General features: G+C 43.6%; 2 protein-coding genes across 5 annotated transcripts in view; one reads left to right on the plus strand and one right to left on the minus strand.

Annotated features, from left to right (window-relative positions):
- SLAIN2 (SLAIN motif family member 2) overlaps positions 1-13,036 on the minus strand; it is a 33,416-nt gene extending 20,380 nt beyond the window's left edge. Inside the window, exons 1-3 of one of the 4 annotated variants that reach the window (XM_083630433.1) lie at positions 12,002-13,036; positions 2,566-2,714; positions 655-819 (exon numbers count right to left, since the gene is read on the minus strand). In XM_083630433.1, the coding sequence (XP_083486559.1) occupies positions 655-819; positions 2,566-2,714; positions 12,002-12,471 (784 nt within the window). In that variant the 5' untranslated portion in view covers positions 12,472-13,036. The remainder of the gene's footprint in view (positions 1-654; positions 820-2,565; positions 2,715-12,001) is intronic. The other 3 variants (XM_083630435.1, XM_083630434.1, XM_083630432.1) reach the window with 3 other exon arrangements.
- A 29-nt stretch (positions 13,037-13,065) lies between these two features.
- Positions 13,066-17,717, plus strand: part of TEC (tec protein tyrosine kinase) — an 80,309-nt gene continuing 75,657 nt past the window's right edge. Inside the window, exons 1-2 of the mRNA XM_083630411.1 lie at positions 13,066-13,363; positions 14,690-14,844. The gene's annotated coding sequence lies outside the window, so the exon portion shown is untranslated. The remainder of the gene's footprint in view (positions 13,364-14,689; positions 14,845-17,717) is intronic.

The raw sequence follows: 17,717 nt of genomic DNA on the forward strand, positions 1-17,717 counted from the left end.
ATGCTTCCAGGGGTTTAAAGAAGAATGAATTTGTAAGAATCAAATACCCCACCCCTTGCCCAAATAAAAGAAATAGTGTGACCCATCTAGAACACATTTGTACTGTCTCTGGAATGTTGGGTGTGGACATGCTCAGGTTTGTAGGAAGTTCATGGCTCACCTTAGAATCATAGTACTCACATCCACATATCTCGCACACAATTTGCATGAAGTGGAACAAGCCAGAGAGAACATTGAATTCAAGCATTCCCTCCTTCCCTCTCCTCTCATGTGGCCAGACAGCAGCTTATACAAAAATTACTTTCACTTTTCTGTAAAGTTGCCTTATTAGTGCATCCAAACTCAGGACCATGGTTTATCACCAACTACAGTTTAGTTTAAACAAGTGATCTTCATAGCTCATGGGTTGAAGGTGGCATGTTTTGAAACTGACCATAGCTGTTCAGAAATAGCAATGGCACGGAACACAAAAATATGACTTTAAAGGAAACTTTAAATAAATGTTGCCCAAGCTGTCTTTCTGGCCATATGGAAGGGACCACTTGTTGTGGTCTAAGGTAGCCTTATATATTTCACAGGACTATTGCAAGAATAAAGCAAAACAGGAATTACACAGTTGTTTTACAATCTGATCATTATTTTTGAGACCCTTACCTGAGTTGCCAGGAAGTATGAGCTGTTTTACTAAAGGAGGTTTCACTGGTGTGGAGGAAGGAGAGTTGAAGCTACTGCTGTAGGGACTGCCAGCATTTGGACTATAGGAGTTTGCATAATTGACAGTGCTGAACGGATTACTATAAAGGCTGTGTCTCTTGAGAGCTGTATAAAAGAGAGGGCGGAAAACAGTGTTCCAGTGCTAATTGTTTACTTTAAATGTCATAAGGCTGTAAGCCTTAATCTCATGTAGTATTAAGAGAACCACAAACCATTTTGAGCTCAGTGGAGGAAGATCAAAGGAAAAAGGAATAAATAAAAAGTAACAAGTACTGAGCTACTTCAGTTTGAACAGTTGTGACAGTAAGGGAGGGGAAAGAATTAAGGGTCCTGGGCCAATGAGGTTTCAACCATTTTCATAATGAAAATCAAGAAGCTTGATATTAGAAATGTACCATAATTTCGCTCTATAAGACGCACTTTTCCCGTCCTAAAAAGTAAGGGGAAATGTGTGTGCGTCTTATGGAGAGAATGCAGACGGGAGGCACTGCTCAGCGCTCCCATTAAAGAGCCGCGTGGAGCGTGTGTGCAGCTCTTGGGAGCTTTTCCCCAAGGAGGGAGAAGGGCAGCCCTTCTCCCTCCTCGGGGAAAAGCCCCCAAGAGCTGCGCACACGTTCCGCGCACCCTTTAAAGGGAGCGTGACTCTTGGGGGAGCCTTCATCCTGCTGCCCGGGAGAGGCTGCGCACGGCTATCCCATAAGCCAGGACAGCAAGAGGGATTACTGCGCAGCGATCCCACTTGCTGTCCTGGGTTCTGGTTTAGCACGCGGCTCTTACGGGAGATGGGGGAAGGAACAGAGCGTGCGGCTCTGTCCCTTCCCCCACCTCCTGCAAAAGCCCCCAAGAGCTGCGCTCCCTTTAAAGAGCTGAGTGGAGCGTGTGTGTGGCTCTTGGGGGCTTTTCCCCAAGGAGGGAGAAGGGCAGCCCATGAATGACGGGCTGCCCTTCTCCCTCCTCGGGGAAAAGCCTGCAAGCGCCACACACACGCTCCAAGCGGCTCGTGAAAGGGAGCGCTGAGCAGAGCCTGGGATGCATACAGGCTCTGCTCAGCGCTCCCTTTAAAGAATATTTTCCCCCTTGCATTCCCCCTCTAAAAACTAGGTGCGTCTTATGTTCAGGTGCGTCTTATAGAGCGAAAAATGCGTGCTGCAGAGTATAGAACATCTTCACATATTTGGCAAATGAATGCAATCTGGGATTCTGGCAAGCATCTCCCTCCTGCAACGTGGTGGCAAGGGTTTTGCACAACACAGCCCCAACCCCTCTTGCTTTTTTACGTACTCCAGATTCATCTTCTGCAGCATGTGAAATAAACTGGTCTATGTTTGGAAACACCAGATAAAGAAATAAACTGACATATGAAAGTATAGAAGCTCCTTTTAATCTGGGCAAACCTTTGGTTTTAGAAGTCCATGGTAAATATGTTGGCAAATATGAAGTAACAAACCAATAGTGACAGCTTAGAGATTTTTCAGAGCAAATATTATATTTTTAACTATAATGTTGGTCGTTTTGGTTTTATTGTTTTTTACCTGCTCCTCATAAACTGGCAAAACCACAGAGATGCTAGGTTCCTTATGCTTCAGCACGCTACAGCTCCATTTGTAACAAAAACTTTAAAAAAAGACTCCATTTGTAATTTTTTTCTAAATAAACTATAACTGTTTTTGTTTTTTTAACCTGGAAAAATTTCCAGAAATTTTACATTACTACAAGTACTTCAAGTATATATTCCCCCTGAAGTCAACTGAATTTAAAACTAACTCTCACAGGAACATAACTATTTTAAAAAATCAAGTTCTGATATTATTTTGTATATTTTATTAGTATAACGCTTATTCACAAACTCACCTGACATTGTCTGTTCAAGCCTATGGATCAATGATTTTTTAGCACATTCAATATCTGGAGTTGGATAATCCAATATCTGTCTGCACCAAACCAGTGGGCTAATACATTTATGCAATGGAGTCACTTTCTTCTTTGGCGAAGCATACAACCTAATGAAGACAGAAACACCACAATATTAAATGAAAATACGTAAATTAAAATCTTGGAACTTGCATGATTTTTCTTCCTTTAAGAAGGGAACACAGGTCAAGTACTGTGCTTTCCTCAAAACAAGTCAACAGGTGAATAACCAACAGCAGATACACTACTGAATGACAATAGGAATGTAAGCAAGAAAATGTGTATCAGATTGTGGTAGGTTATCCCTGCTCTCTTGAAACCATGGCCTCAAATGACAATATAAAATAAGGAAAATTCCCATTCCAACACAATGTCCAGATATGGATGGCCAATGAAGTACTTATGCATTTCTGATTGTAGGTGACTTTCAATAGATACATAACAAGGAAAAGCCTATGGCTTTTGCTTCTAAAAAGATTCAAATCGATCAGAAGAATCTGCATTTAAGGAGTACTTTCTGTATATTTCGGCACCTCTAGCTGCCTTAAAAAAAAGCAGGTGGCACTGTGGTCTAAACCACTGAGTCTCTTAGGCTTGCTGACTGGAAGGTTGGTGGTTCGAATCCGTGTGACAAGGTGAGCTCCTGTTGCTTCTGCCAACCTAGCAGTTCAAAAGCAGACCAGTGCAAGTAGATAATAGGTACCGTAGTGGCAGGAAGGTAAATGGTGTTTCCGTGTGCTCTGGCTTCTGTCACTGTGTTCTGTGGGCCAGTAGCGGTTTAGTCCTGCTGGCCACATGACCCGGAAAGCTGTCTGTGGACAAACACCAGCTCCCTTGGCCTGAAAAGCAAGATAAGTGCCGCACTCCATAGTCACCTTTACTGCACTTAACCATCCAGGGGTCCTTTACCTTTTCTTTTTTTATATACCTTATCTCCTTAATGTCAGTTCTGTCCCACCAGTGGGGCGGGCTATTTCCTGGGAGCACCATCTTTGTTGTGATTTTGGTTTTTTAAAACCAACAACAATCAGATCTGTGCAATACAGGAAAATCATTATTTCTCCAGATCTCCCTGCTTCATTCCCTCTCCCCTTGATTTCACTGTATGGATTTCTCCCACAACCATTTTACTGTTTTGGAAAGGGAAATACTTGCTGTTTTAGAACTGAACAAAAGGTAAACTGATGACATAATCAAATTTGTATGGAATTGGAAATTCCCATGTGTGTGCTACTGTGCAATTCCTAGGTGGGCACAATTTTTTTTTTAAAAAAAGGTGTGTAAACTGCTCTGCTAATTCATGAACACACAGCCGTTTTTTGTCAGATTTACGTATTTGAAGCAACAATCTGGAATGCAGGGATAAAGGCAGAAGGGAACACCCATTGGTATGGATGAGAACAAGCAGATTTGATCTTCAGCTTCAAGTTCGTGTGTGTGTGTGTGTGTGTGTGTGTGTGTATGAATGAGGTCAAATCTGAATGAAGAAAATGTGGATTCCAAACACAAGAAGGAATCTGTTCACATCACAGGGCTTCCCTGCCTCCTGCTTCTGCCTCTATCACGCCCCCCCCCCCCAGTCTCTCCTGAGGGTTAGGAAATTATCAGGAATGGCATGGGAGGTGGTTTGAGATGGTACAGCAGGAAGGGAGGAAATGGCTAAAATGAGTGGAGGCGGAATGTGTTAATGGAGCTCCCCTTATGCCACATCACATGCAATTCCCAAATGTCCCCACCTCCCTGCTCAGGAGAGGGATTTAAGGGGTGGAAGAGGGAGAAGGTGGTGAGAAAAGCTATACTGCACAGATAGGATTTCCACATGTGCAAGTCTAGAAACAGGCCAACATGTTGTAAACCCAAATATTTACATCTGTGAAATATATGATTTTAACTAGTCAAAAAAACCCCAATAAACCAAGCAATAGCTACAACACTAAGCACTGCATGCATCAAGTATTCATAACATGCTAAAAATGGAGCGCAGAAACTATATTTGGGCCTCTTACAGCTTCAAACTTTTAATCTGGAACATTTATATGAAAGCAGCTTAAACAGAAAAAGCCACATAAAATCTCATTAAGTAAAAGCCGGAACTTCCCAGCAATGAACCCTCAAACATTTAACAAGTTAGGCAGAGGGTCAGACACACACATATCTGAGCTAACTTCGAAGAATATACTGGTGATTAATACCAATTATAAAAGTGACAGGTTCATATTAGGAGCTAAATTCCAACATTAAATAGACCTTCTCAATATACTGTGGGCTCCAAATACTGGCACAGAAAGATAAACCATAGAATGAGGCTTTGTTTAATCTAATTACATCCTTTGCAGCATAAATGAAAAAATTCAAATGTTAAGAATGTTATGAATTTGGGGAGGGGGGGTAGGCTGTATGCTTGAGCAACCTTCTAATTCAGCATGGATTCAATTCCTGGAATAGCCATGCTAACTTCCTGCTGAAGTAATGGCCCTCCAAGTATGGGCCACTAAGGTAACAAAGGAAAAGGCTCTGTGCCAGATACAAAATATGTGCCCACCCCTCCCTCAACTGGCTGGTAGTTAGAAAGAAAAAGGCCAGAGCTGAATGTTGTTATGTGAGCTAGAAGCCGGGAGGCTACAAGCTGGGCAGCTGGGAGATGCTTGATTTTTGTTGAAATCTAAGGCTGTGGCTATGAGATAAGCAAGAGCCTTTTAGGGTGTTAATACTATGAACCCTTCCATCATAGGGTCAGATTGTATAGATGTGCAAGTAAACCATTTATCATAAAGACTCCACAGTCTCCGCTGTGCCTCATTCCAAAGGAAACATGAACCCTAGGTAAGTGCCTGGAAACCTTGAAATCTCGCACTGCTCAGAGATTTGGGTGGCATGCAATAATATGCCTGACCCCAAAAAATCTATTTTGGCTGCTGCCTCACTACATCAGATTTAGGAAAGGCAGCAGCAAGAAGAGAGGAGGACTTCTTTGTTTTCCAGCATTCTTACCAAGCATCTCTGTTGCTTGGTGAGAAATTTGGGCAGGGTAATGAAATTAACCACTCTTAAGATGGTCCCCATGCTCACATGCAACACCAAACCACAGTTAAGGTCAGTAAGCCAACAAACCTTGGCTTATTTTCACTAACAAACCATAGTTAAAGCACTGAGCTGTGTTCAGATGTAATGGTAAGCCATGGTTTAATGTGATCTATGAACCAGGTCTAAGTGTTACGTCACAGGTGTGTAACATTAGCCTGATGGATATTTCGTCCTTGAAGAAGCTGTGGGAGACAAATAAGTGCTTAACCTTTCACTTGCCAGTAACTTTCATCCTGAAATTTACTACCTAAGTTCCAGCCCCATGTTTGTAAAATAAACATTGGGCTGAAACCAACAACCGGGAAACATCTTGGGAGTAGCAAACCTCTGTGGAAAAGCAGTTACAGTGGTGCCCCGCAAGACGAATGCCTCGCAAGACGGAAAACTCGCTAGACGAAAGAGTTTTCCGTTTTGGAGGTGCTTCGCAAAACGAATTTCCTATGGGCTTGCTTTGCAAGACGAAAATGTCTTGCGAGTTCCTGCGGGTTTTTCCCCCTCCCCCCCCTTTTCTAAGCCGCTAAGCCGCTTATCCGCTAAGCGCTAAAAGCCGCTAATAGCGCTAATCCGTCAATGGGCTTGCTTCGCAAGACGAAAAAACCGCTAGACGAAGAGACTCGCAGAACGGATTCTTTTTGTCTTGCGAGGCACCACTGTAGTGGGGAAATAGATGAGCAAGCTGTCCTTGTCCACAACTTTTTCCGGCTACAAATAACCTCTGAGGGTTTCTATAGCTATTTAAAGACCACAACAGAATGGGAAGTCACTCACTTCCACTAAACTGTAGTTAGTCGATAAAAATGTCATCTGCTTTTTTCTTTTTAAAGGTACATATATTACAATCTCTACCTGGGTCCTCCCAAAATTAACATTCAAGACTTTAAACAGGGTTTTAATGCTCCAGTTTCTTGGCTAGCTAATATTTCTTTCAATATACTTTTACCATGATGATAATATAGTTTGATGGTGATACCTGACAAGCTGGTGCAAATGTCTTCTAGTTGCATCATGAGTGAAAACACCCTGGAGTTAAAGAAAGGGTAAACAACATTTCCAGAGCATTTATGTCAGGCAAAAGGGGAAGGAGGACTACATTAATGGCAGAAAGATGCATACTTTATAAAATGTCTTTAAAGATACAGACACTAGTGCTGCTGCAAGGTATTTTTGAATCAGCATGGCCATACAACTAAATAGCAGCTTGTAAAAATAAATAAAACTTGCAAGTTACCGAATGGTATGGACCAATTAAATTTCCAAACTACCCCTCACTGCCAATGAAGGATCAGTGTTGACATTGCCTGTCATTTGCTCTTTATGTAATAAGTTTCCATGCATTCCTTAGTAACATTATGCTGTATTAATATCTGGAATGTTACAGCCATTTTGAAACATGGATAATATTTCTGGCTTATGCGGAACTTAAGTCACTAGGAAGTAAACCTGGATGAGCCCATGTTTATGTGGCATATTTAAGGGATTTCTCTACTGCTCCTTCAGCAGAAAGTTTCCAGAACAGTTCCCAAAAGACAACACCAACGAAAACACAGGCTAATGTGAGGATGAAATGGGGAGGCGGAGAACCATTTACATCACCTCGAGCTCATTGTGGTACAGCAAGGCCAATATTTCAGTTTTGCTTTTTATGATGACTAAAATCAAAACAAAGAAGTTAAGGACAGTATTTGCTTTTGAATACAATTACTTGGGTGTTTCTACTAGTGTGATGATATCAAGGCTTAGGTCATGCTTTGAGAGAAATCTGCATGACAGTGTTAGACTGAGTCACTATTGCATTCATGGGATAGAAATTTTATCTAAGACCAACCTAGGTTAAAATCCCACATGGCAATTGGTTATGGACTTGGTGCTGCTAATGCATGTGGTTTTGTGCAGTGTCACAGATGATAGACCTCAACCAAATGCCATCCCATATTTTCCTATTTAACCTGACTTTACTGTTTACCCGGAAAAGGCAATAAGTGAAATAAACCTCCTGAAACAATAAATCCGAATTAAATTGGAAAGCACGGGATGATACTTTGATGAAGACACTATTCTGTGGCACTGCAAGAAACATGCATGTTCAATGAGTACACAGTCCATAGAAAACTGCTATGTGAAAGCACCCCCAGCTGCAACCACAAGGATTTGCGGTTCTGTATGAGAAATATCAGTGCTAGGGCTTTTTCGGTTGTAGCATCCCACTTTTGGAATTCTCTTACCAGAGAGACTTAACTTTGGCCTATGTTACCTTTTCAATGCCAGGTGAAAACATTTGTACTCTCCCAGGCCTTATTTATTTATTACATTTATATACAGTGCTACCTTTTCTGCCAATGTGGGACCCCAAAACAGTTAACAAACATAGTTTAATATGTAAGAATAAAACAAGTTAAATAACCTAAATAAAACAAGGAATGATGGAACAGAGCCACATCATAAAATGAGGAGCCAACACTTTTCAGTTAAGCTTGTCAAAGGCACATTGGAACAAGACAATCTTAGATGTCAAAATGTCAGAGAAATATCTGCCTTGCACTGGAGTGGCTCATTTCACAATGAGCATTCAAAACACATAGTGAGTTTGTTAGAAAATAAAGTTAGAACAAGCTCACCCACAAACTGCTTCACAATCACTAAATTAGTCTAGTGATTCATCTTTGCTGTTAACTGAGCCAGCACAGTTGCTCTGATACCTCAACTATAAGCATGTCAGTCTAATTAGAAGGTTGTACCCATTTAAAATGAATGCAATATTTTAAGAGGACAGCAGAGTTGTATGCCTGAAAAGCTACTTATACACACACACACACACACACACACACACACACGTGTGATGTGGTTTAATTAGTTTGAAATGAGGTAAAGATACCCAAAAAAATGCAATTTGCATTCAGGCAGTCCACATGACTAAATTAATTAAAACTGATAAATGCTGCTTACCAAAATTGTGCTTTGGTCTAAGCAACACAGAAAGAAAGGTGGAACTAATTTCAGGTACAATATATACTTCCAAGGATACTTGTTGCCTATTATGACTGAGGAAGACTTCCTGGTGTTGAAAAATAAAGAAGGTTGCCTTATACCAAATCAGACCATCAGTCAATCTAGCCCAGTACTCTACACTGAATGGCAGCAGTTCATGAAGGTTTCAGGCTGGGGACACTCCCAGCTCTACCTGGAGAGGTCAGGAATCAAGGACCTTTTCTCCCACTGGACTACGGACTCATCTTTGTGTTCGGAAACTCACCACTGTCAGGCACGCTTATCAGAGTAATTGACACCTACAACTCTGCATAGCAATCATGGAAGCACCGGCAGCAGCAGTACCAAACTGCTGAGATGAGAGATATCTGAATTACAGGCAATCTCCGATTTGTACTGGAGTTGCATTCTGGGTCAACACATGTGACTGTGGAGTATGTAGACCCCCGCCCCACCCCACCCACTTTTCCTGCCACTTCTGGGTTTGTGGCGATGCGCCTGCGCATTATTTGAACACGCGCAAAATGGACATTGCCTGTACTTCCTACTTTGTCACTATATTCACCATTATCTAGAAATTTTCAAGAAAATGAGAATAAGAACTTCAAGTGTATTGAAGATCATAAAATGGACATAAATAACACCTGGTTAGTCTCCCTCTTGATCAGGTAAGGTAGTTCAAGGGAAAAAGGGGCAGGGAAACAGCCATGTGGGTCAAGAGGAAGATACAGCAGGAGCAGAAGGAGGTCTGGTTATTTCAGTGTACCTCAAAAACAAGCAACCTCATTGTCCGTCAGTGGCTGAGGGAAGGGGAGAAGGAGATTTACACTGTCTCCTGGCTGGATAAAGACACACAAGAACAATTCACATGCCATGCTAATTCAAACCATCACTTAGCACAAACATGTACGTTCTGAGAGAGAAGATCATGGTCACTTCACTTCTTCACAGGTCTTGCTGCTGCTGTGAGCTAAGCCATGGTTTGGCAGTAAGTATTATGTCTGAACTTAGGCTCATGGTTTGTCTCACTCAGATAAAATACTAGTGGAAAAGCAAAGAACAAACTTTCACTGCATGTCATAGTTTGACTGCATCAAGATAAACAAGTCTGGGTTTGGACCAAAATAATAAGTCAAACCACAACTTTGCTTGCAGCAGTGTGGCAGTAGCAGGACAAGCAGAGGAGCAAAGAGCCCACGGCCTTGTCTCCAGGAATCTACACATTTGCTTGTTCATGCTAAGCCATGGTTAAGCTTAGTATTACATGAGCCAGGTTGCAATAGGAGGGGCTTGGAAAGAACCCAAGAATCAATGAACTAGTTGGATTTCTATTTTAAGCCACTCTTAGCTATGACTAAATTGATAAGTAATTAAAACAACACAATTTATGAATCACATTTTACATGTGTTTCAAGGTAATTTATAAACGTAACATAAACCAACTGTTTTTGTAATATACTACACAATCCTGAAGGTTCTCCTTTATAATGCAGCCTAGCTCCAAAAAACTTTTCATAGAAGTGATGCCCCAGAAGTTGAAGCTTTGTTTTAAAAAATACTTCTCTGTTTAAGAAGAAGCAACTCCCTCTTGCACTGCATCACACATAAGGATCGGTGCTTATAAAAGAACTTTGTACACAACTGCAAAATGCATGTATATCCACACATTATGAGGGGGACCTGTACAAACTTAGCTTGATATATACACAAGCAGTGGGCAAGAAAGGAGGAAGTTATCCCATACATCTCCTTTAAAGGGAAAAGGCATGATTTTATGTGCACATAGATCTCTGATAGTCACATAGTAGTTTGTAGTCAGGTAGTTTGCTTTGGTAATGTATGGAAGTGAGAGCTGGACCATAAAGAAGGCTGATCGCTGAAGAATTGATGCTTTTGAATTATGGTGCTGGAGGAGACTCTTGAGAGTCCCATGGACTGCAAGAAGATCAAACGTATCCATTCTTAAGGAAATCAGCCCTGGGTGCTCACTGGAAGGACAGATCCTGAAGCAGAGGCTCCAATACTTTGGCCACCTCATGAGAAGAGAAGACTCCCTGGAAAAGACCCTGATGTTGGGAAAGATGGAGGGCACAAGGAGAAGGGGACGACAGAGGATGAGATGGTTGGATGGTGTTCTTGAAGCTACCAGCATGAGTTTGATCAAACTGCGGGAGGCAGTGGAAGACAGAAGTGCCTGGCGTGCTCTGGTCCATGGGGTCACAAAGAGTCGGACACGACTAAACGACTAAACAACAACAACAAGTTTGCTTTGGTAGCCTGCCCATGAGATTTCATTCATATACCTATCAGTTCTAAGCCACCATTTTGGGAATCACTAAAATATATACACATGTGTACGTGTGTGTGTGTGTGTGTAAAGGATTCAAAAAGTCTTAAAGAATATTGATCTGTCTTCTTGGTCTATCTTCCGTATCCTTTGCAGGCATATTCTGAGTTCGCTTCAAGCATTCTTTTCACTAAAATGAAATGTCGAGCATCTTCGCTCAAGAAGAATGAGAACGCCAATTCAGAAAGGGCACAAATGCCTGTAACTTTTAAAGTGAGATAGCTTAGGGGCCCAAAGCACTAAACCTTACTACGATCCTGGAATACGTAACACATCCCTAGTTACCTAGAACACGTAGGGTAATTCCAGCATGCCCATGAATAAAGGATTTAACCACCTTTCCCTGGAACGTGTAGAAATAAGAGTGAGAATTTATGGACTTGTGAATTTGTGAATTGTGACTACAGAAGCAGAAGCTAAACGCTCAAGTGGGGATCTCATCATTTAGAAATCTGAAGATCCCCAGTGCACCGCCCAACAAAAAAATCTGAATGGGTGTCCCTTGCCGCTGTGGTTCTGGGTTGCTATAACAAAAGTACCCTGAAGCCGCCGCTTGCTGGAGAAAGGACAAAGGGATTCTCCACCCCTCGGGAGTATTGGGTAGATTTCCCTTCCCTTCCCTAGAAAGGAACCAAAACAAGGCTCTCCTCCAAGAGAAGGTTAAGGTCTGCAACTCCCAGATTTGTGCGGAGCCTCCCAGGTGCAAGAAACCACGGCAAGAGCCCCGTAGGGAAGCCGCTTCTCTCGGGCCCCTTGGGCTGCGCCAGCACCGGGAAGCCTGGCTCTCCTCCGGGAGACCCCGCAAGGCAAGGCCTTCGATCTTGGGGGTCGCCGATCTGAGAGGCAGCGTGCGATCCTAACCCTCCCAAGCGCCAAACAGGGAGCCTTCGCGGCCCAACTGCGTGCAAGCTGGAGGAGGCACCGCATTTGAACCCAGCCCCGCGTCCCACTCCTCCTCACCAGCCGGTCTCGTCTTCCCCGCAGCCGGCCAGCCGCTCCAGCTCGTCGGGCTTCAGCGGCTCCACTTCGTCCAGGAGGCTGGCGTTCTCCCCGGCTCCCCCCGACACCTCCGAGCCGCTTCCTGCGGCTCCTTCCTCGCTCGGCGGAGGCCGCCTGGGCCCGGCCTTGTTGGGGCCGAGGCAGCGGCTCTCGAGCCCCAGCAGCAGAGGGCTGCTCCTGGCGTTGGCGGCGGGCGAGGGCGGCGAAGGCGACTGCGGGGCGCCGGTAGCCGCGGAGGCCAGAGGCGGCGTGCAGGCTCCCGACCCTCCGCCGCCGCGGTTGTTGCCCAGCAGCCGTTTGGGGCTGCCTCCCGGAGCCCCGGCGGCGCTGCGAATGCGGAGCTGCTCGTTCTGCTTCTCCAGCTTCTTCACCAGCTCCTGCAGCTTCCGCACTTCGGCGTCGGCGTTCACGTTGGAGTTAATGTCCTCCATGGCGCCCCGCGGCTCCACCCAACCCCCGCGACCCTCTCGCCTCACAAGGCAGCGCGGCTCCTACTGCCGCCGCCGCCGCCTTCTCGTCCCTCCCTCTGTCAGGCGAAGCTTCCCCCCCCCCTTCCTTCTTTCCCCTCACGCTGAGGCGGCCGGCTGTCTCCTGAGCTAGCCTAAGCGAGGCGGGCCCCCTCTACATGGCCGGGCGGGGAAGCGCAGCCTCGCCTCTCTCGGCTCCTGCTCGGCAGGCTGGGCTGGGCCGGGCCGAGTCAGCTGCGCCGGTGGCGGCCCACAGCGGAGGGAGGCGTACACGCATATCCGGCCGCGGCCTCCCTGAGGACGGCGGCCGTCGCCATGTCCGCCCTTCCTTCTCCGTTCTCTCCGTGTGTTGGCGGGGGGGGGGGAGAGGAGCTTTCCCTTCCACAGCCCCGAGCTTCGGGCCGGCGGGCGGCCTGGCTGGGCTTGAGGCGCGAAGACCGGGCCGAGCCGTGAGGGGCTGAGCCGTGAGGGAGGCGCGCAGGGCGGCGCTTGGACAATAGTGGCGGGCGATGATTTCATACTCGTACAAAGTCCTCGAGTCACACCGCCAGCTGCTGATGCCGCTTCAGGAGCCGTTAATGGCAGCCGTAGCCTTCCCCCTACCGGCTGGGAAAGCGCCCTCGGACTTTAAATGTCATGAAGGTGCCTTCCCGCGCCTTCCCACATTTACTTAGAAATAACTCCTAGGCGTTCTCGGCACCTCGTCCTATTTTTGGCGATAAGGTTGTCTCAGAGCATGTGCCGAGTTTCTTCCCTCTTACCACAAGGCCAGCCCATTCCAGCTCTAGTCAGGGGCGGATTTTGGTAATATGGCACACACACAGGGGACAAAATGGGGTGCCGTCCCCAACTTGGAGTAGGTACCAATATAAATATTGGGGTGTTTGTTTTTAAAAAATGTTTGTTTGTTTGCACCCTCTTGGCTTGGCACCCTGGGTAGGGGAATCGCTTGCACCACCCATAACCCGACGCTGCTCTAGAAAATGCGGAATTAAAGGTTTAGAGCTCGTAGGGTGTGGTAGTAGTAGTAGTAGTAGTAATAATAATAATAATAATAATAATAATAATAATAATAATTTTATTATTTATACCCTGCCTATCTGGCTGGGTTTCCCCAGCCACTGGGTGGCTTCCAGCAAAATATTAAAATACAATAATTCATCGAATATTAAAAGCTTCCCGAAACAGGGCTGCCTTCAGATGTCTTCTAAAAGTCAGATAGTTGTTTATTTCCTTGACATCTTATGGGAGGGCATTCCACAGGGCAGGCGTGTAGGAAATGGGCTTTTCCTTGTTTTTTACTTCTCTTTTTACAGACTAACCCCTGAGAAAGCCCCACCAATTAAGGCTGCAATCAGTCCTACAAGCACATTAGAAGCAAGTCCTCTTGACAATACTGTACAGGGTTTTGTTCTTTTTGAGCACTGACAAAGGATGGAACTCTTAATATGAAGATAATCCAGCCTTCTGTTTTCAACAGTACTGCTTTCTCCTAATACAGTCAAACCTCACTTCTGGAACAGCCCCATTTTCAAACGTTTTCCCCCAACGCCAAAAACCCGGAAGTAACTGCTCCGGTTTTTGAATGATGTTCAGAAGCCGAACATGTCACGCAGCTTCTGTTTTGAGTTTCCGCTTTCAGTTTTTGGTTGTCGAATGTTTCGGAAGTTGAATGGTCTTCTGGAACGGATTACGTTCGACAACTGAGGTTTGACTGTAGTGAAATTGTGTGATTGATGATGCATTCCTGTACTTGTCTACTCAGAAGTGTGCACCCTCGAAGGTAATGGGTCCTTTTCCATAGGTAAACCGATACAGGATAGCAGCCTCAATGCCTTATCAATTCAGATGCAAAACAGGATTATCCCAAACCAAGGTAGTGATTTCTGTATCATTAGGGAACTCCTAGGCACACAAGTATTCAAGTAAATTAAAAGAAATAAGCCAAAAAGGACTGTGAACTTCCTGAATTTATGATACACTGCTGACAGTTGAGCCTGGAGATATAAAACTTTCTTGAGTAACTCAGACCATTGTTTGGAGATAGAATTACCAGTATCACACCAAATGCCAAATAATGGAATTCTGTGTTTGCTGCTACCTTTTGTTGGAGTAAGGTAGACATCCCTCTGCCAAATCACAGTCATGCAAAAATTCTGGATTTCTCCATTATTTTCCACAGGGAAGTTTCACAAAGTAAGTAAGGCAGATAGACTCCAATCAGCTTAAGTTTATGGATGAGAGCAGTTGAGACTTGAACTGTTAAGACTAAGAGTGTCAGTTGAAGTGGGAAGTAAGGAAGAAGAATTGGTCTGCTGAAGCCCCTTACAAGTTCTAGTAAGTATTTCAGGAGGGGGAATGGGGGAGGAATGATTTCCCTGAGTTAAAAAAACCTCTTCCTACACTATAGATTAGAATAATGGTCCAGTAGGGAGAATAAAGAAACGAGCTATTTCCTACTCCAGAATAGCACATTGGGGAGAAATGGATGTCCTTTCTTCCTCTCTCTCCCCTTCTGAAACCCCGCTCCCCAGAGTCCTGAACAGTGCTGTAAGGTTCCTATTCTGGCTGGCTGGAGTCTACAAGAAGAATGTTCCTCTTCTGCAAATGTTCTAGATCAGGCTGATACAGGGCATAAATTGATGGGTTTGTATTTGGGAAATCCTACTTTGTTTAGGACTGGATGTCCAAGGCAGATATGGATCTCTCTCCATACTCTTTAACATGACATATAGTCTACTGCATTGAGCTCTAGTGTGAATAAATGTGAAAAAGATTGTAAATGCTGTGAATGATCATTGGCGGTAATTTTATTCAATTATATACGTACAGTCTACTTTTCTGTGATATGTCCTAGAAGAAAGGAAATGGATGAAATGTTATAGAGAAAGAGTTCCTCAGTTGTATACACCCCTGGCAAAGTATAGTGTGGAGACTGTGCACATGATACAAATAATTAGTGAATGACAGACATGTTAAGTTAGAACTGTCCATCTTTATCCAGCTAAATTGAATTACTTCTCTTGGATCATGTTTCCATATTTCAAAATAGCCAAGAAGAACAGGACAATGTGCACACTAGCTGTATCATTTGGTTGACTGTGCACATTATCCATCTGACTTGAATAGAAAGAAATTGATTTTTCTAACTTTGGTCATGTTCCTAACCCCCGTATAATTTCCAAAATTGTCAATATAATGTGGCTATAATTGACCACAATTTATTGTTTCATCATTTTAACCTCCCTTCAGACAGATAGCAATGGGGTGTGTATAACTAGCTTTTTAAATAAACAAAAATAACAGCCACATATTAGCATAGATTTTGGCTACAATAGTATAGCTGCAGAGTAATTTTTTAAAATAGGAAATTAACAGTAGTTTAAAAGCCCCAGTTCTACCTCTGCTGATTTGACACAGCTATCACACCTTATTGGACCACCTCAGGATTCATGTGTGTGAGCTGGACCAGTTGTTTGAAATTACTCCCATATCACAACATATATCCTGCATGAAAAAGTTGGCTATCGGGATGAAAGCTAGGCTACAAATTCTCTTAATCTTTCTCTGATGACACAATGCTACCATTTTTACATGAGTGCACTTTCAAACAAACTGCACCTACATATATCTTGAGGTCATACAGCCATGTAAGAGGACTATATCAAAAGTTTGTTTAGCTTCCCAAATAGGAAACTGTTGCCTCCCAACTCTCCAGACACAAGTTATCAACATGTCTAAACATGCTCTTTTATGCATTCAAGTGTTTAGCTAAACCCTTAAAGTCTTTTATGAGTTACAGAATTTGGTACATACCGGTAAGTACCTTCAGTGGTGAATTAACTGATAAATTGACATTCAGACCTTTAAAAATTAGTGCTATTTCAATATACTTTTTTTTATTATTATTTTGTAATACATACACTGCAGACAAGGAAGCGGGGGAGGGGAGGATAAATAGTCTCCTCTGGAATTTCAATAAGTATCCTTTCAAAAAACACAACTCTGTTTTTAAGAAGGAAATGCTTGGGTGCTCACTGGATGTGGTGCTTGTTCTATTCCCATGTTTTTAAAAGTTATGTAAACTTTGCAGGGTTGTTCAGCTTGAATGTTTAACCATGAGTGTACAAACCTTTTGTAAATATGCAGTATAATTCAGGTTCTAAACCGTTTCTGTTCTTGCTGACTCTTTTTTCTCATGCGCTGGTGATGGAGCATGACTGATACACTGATCTCAGTCTAAATATGTATGTTCTTGTTCAGAAGCTCTTAGTTCCTGGTAGCTGGACATTCCTTAATCAATAGTTGTAATCTATTCTACAGAGCTGACTCAGGCTGTTGAAGCATTCCAAATCATCTTTTGCTGTCCAAAGCTCAGTTGGCTGCTTGGATTACCAATGAGCTTGGAGCTATGAAGAAGGAAGGGATGCTGGAAGCACAAGTGTCAGAAACCTTGATACAAGTACAGTCATACATAAGTAAGAGTTCATTATTGAGCTTATTCTGTGTTGGTGAGTGGCAGCAACTTCTTTCTTCTTTGGTGATCACTCGTAGCTAAGATTGTCTTCCATAAATACGGTTTTAACAGTGAGTCCGTAAGTGACTGTGGAGGCCTATTCTGGATCCACACATCCTTCCACAGTGGGGACACAGTGGCAGCAACACTGTGTTGGACATAGTGTATCCATTGCACAGTGGGCCACTTCCAAATGTTTCAGGAGTTTTAGAGCTTTGTCCACGAGGGGAGATGGGGGCATACAAATAGGTCTGCTAAGCATTTGAAGGATAAAATCACCTCTATCTGCCTTATCTTGGACACCACATTTTACATTTGAATCCAGGGAGGATCCACAGCCCACACTAGTCATTCCTCATTTAGATTGCTGCAGCATGTTCTACATAGGGTTGTCTTTGATGTGTACATATTAGGAAAGTGCAACTTGTGCAAAATGCTGCAGCCAAATTGCTGTTTGGTGTGCAATTTACAGACAGTATAACACTGAGCTTATTCAATTGTACTAGCTTCAAATGTGTTTCTGGGCTAGGCTCAACTCACGAGTGTTGCTCATATATATATAAATCACTAAAAGGCTTGGGGCCAGGATATCTGAAAGACTGCCGCCTCCTATGTTAACCTGCCTATATTATCTTTGTCTGAGGTTCTAAGATGCCAGACTGATAAGAATGCAGGACAGGGTCTTTTGTGTTGT

This window comes from Podarcis filfolensis (assembly GCF_964270895.1).
Source record: "Podarcis filfolensis genome assembly, chromosome: 9".
In the NCBI taxonomy this organism is placed as follows: Eukaryota; Metazoa; Chordata; class Lepidosauria; order Squamata; family Lacertidae; genus Podarcis; species Podarcis filfolensis.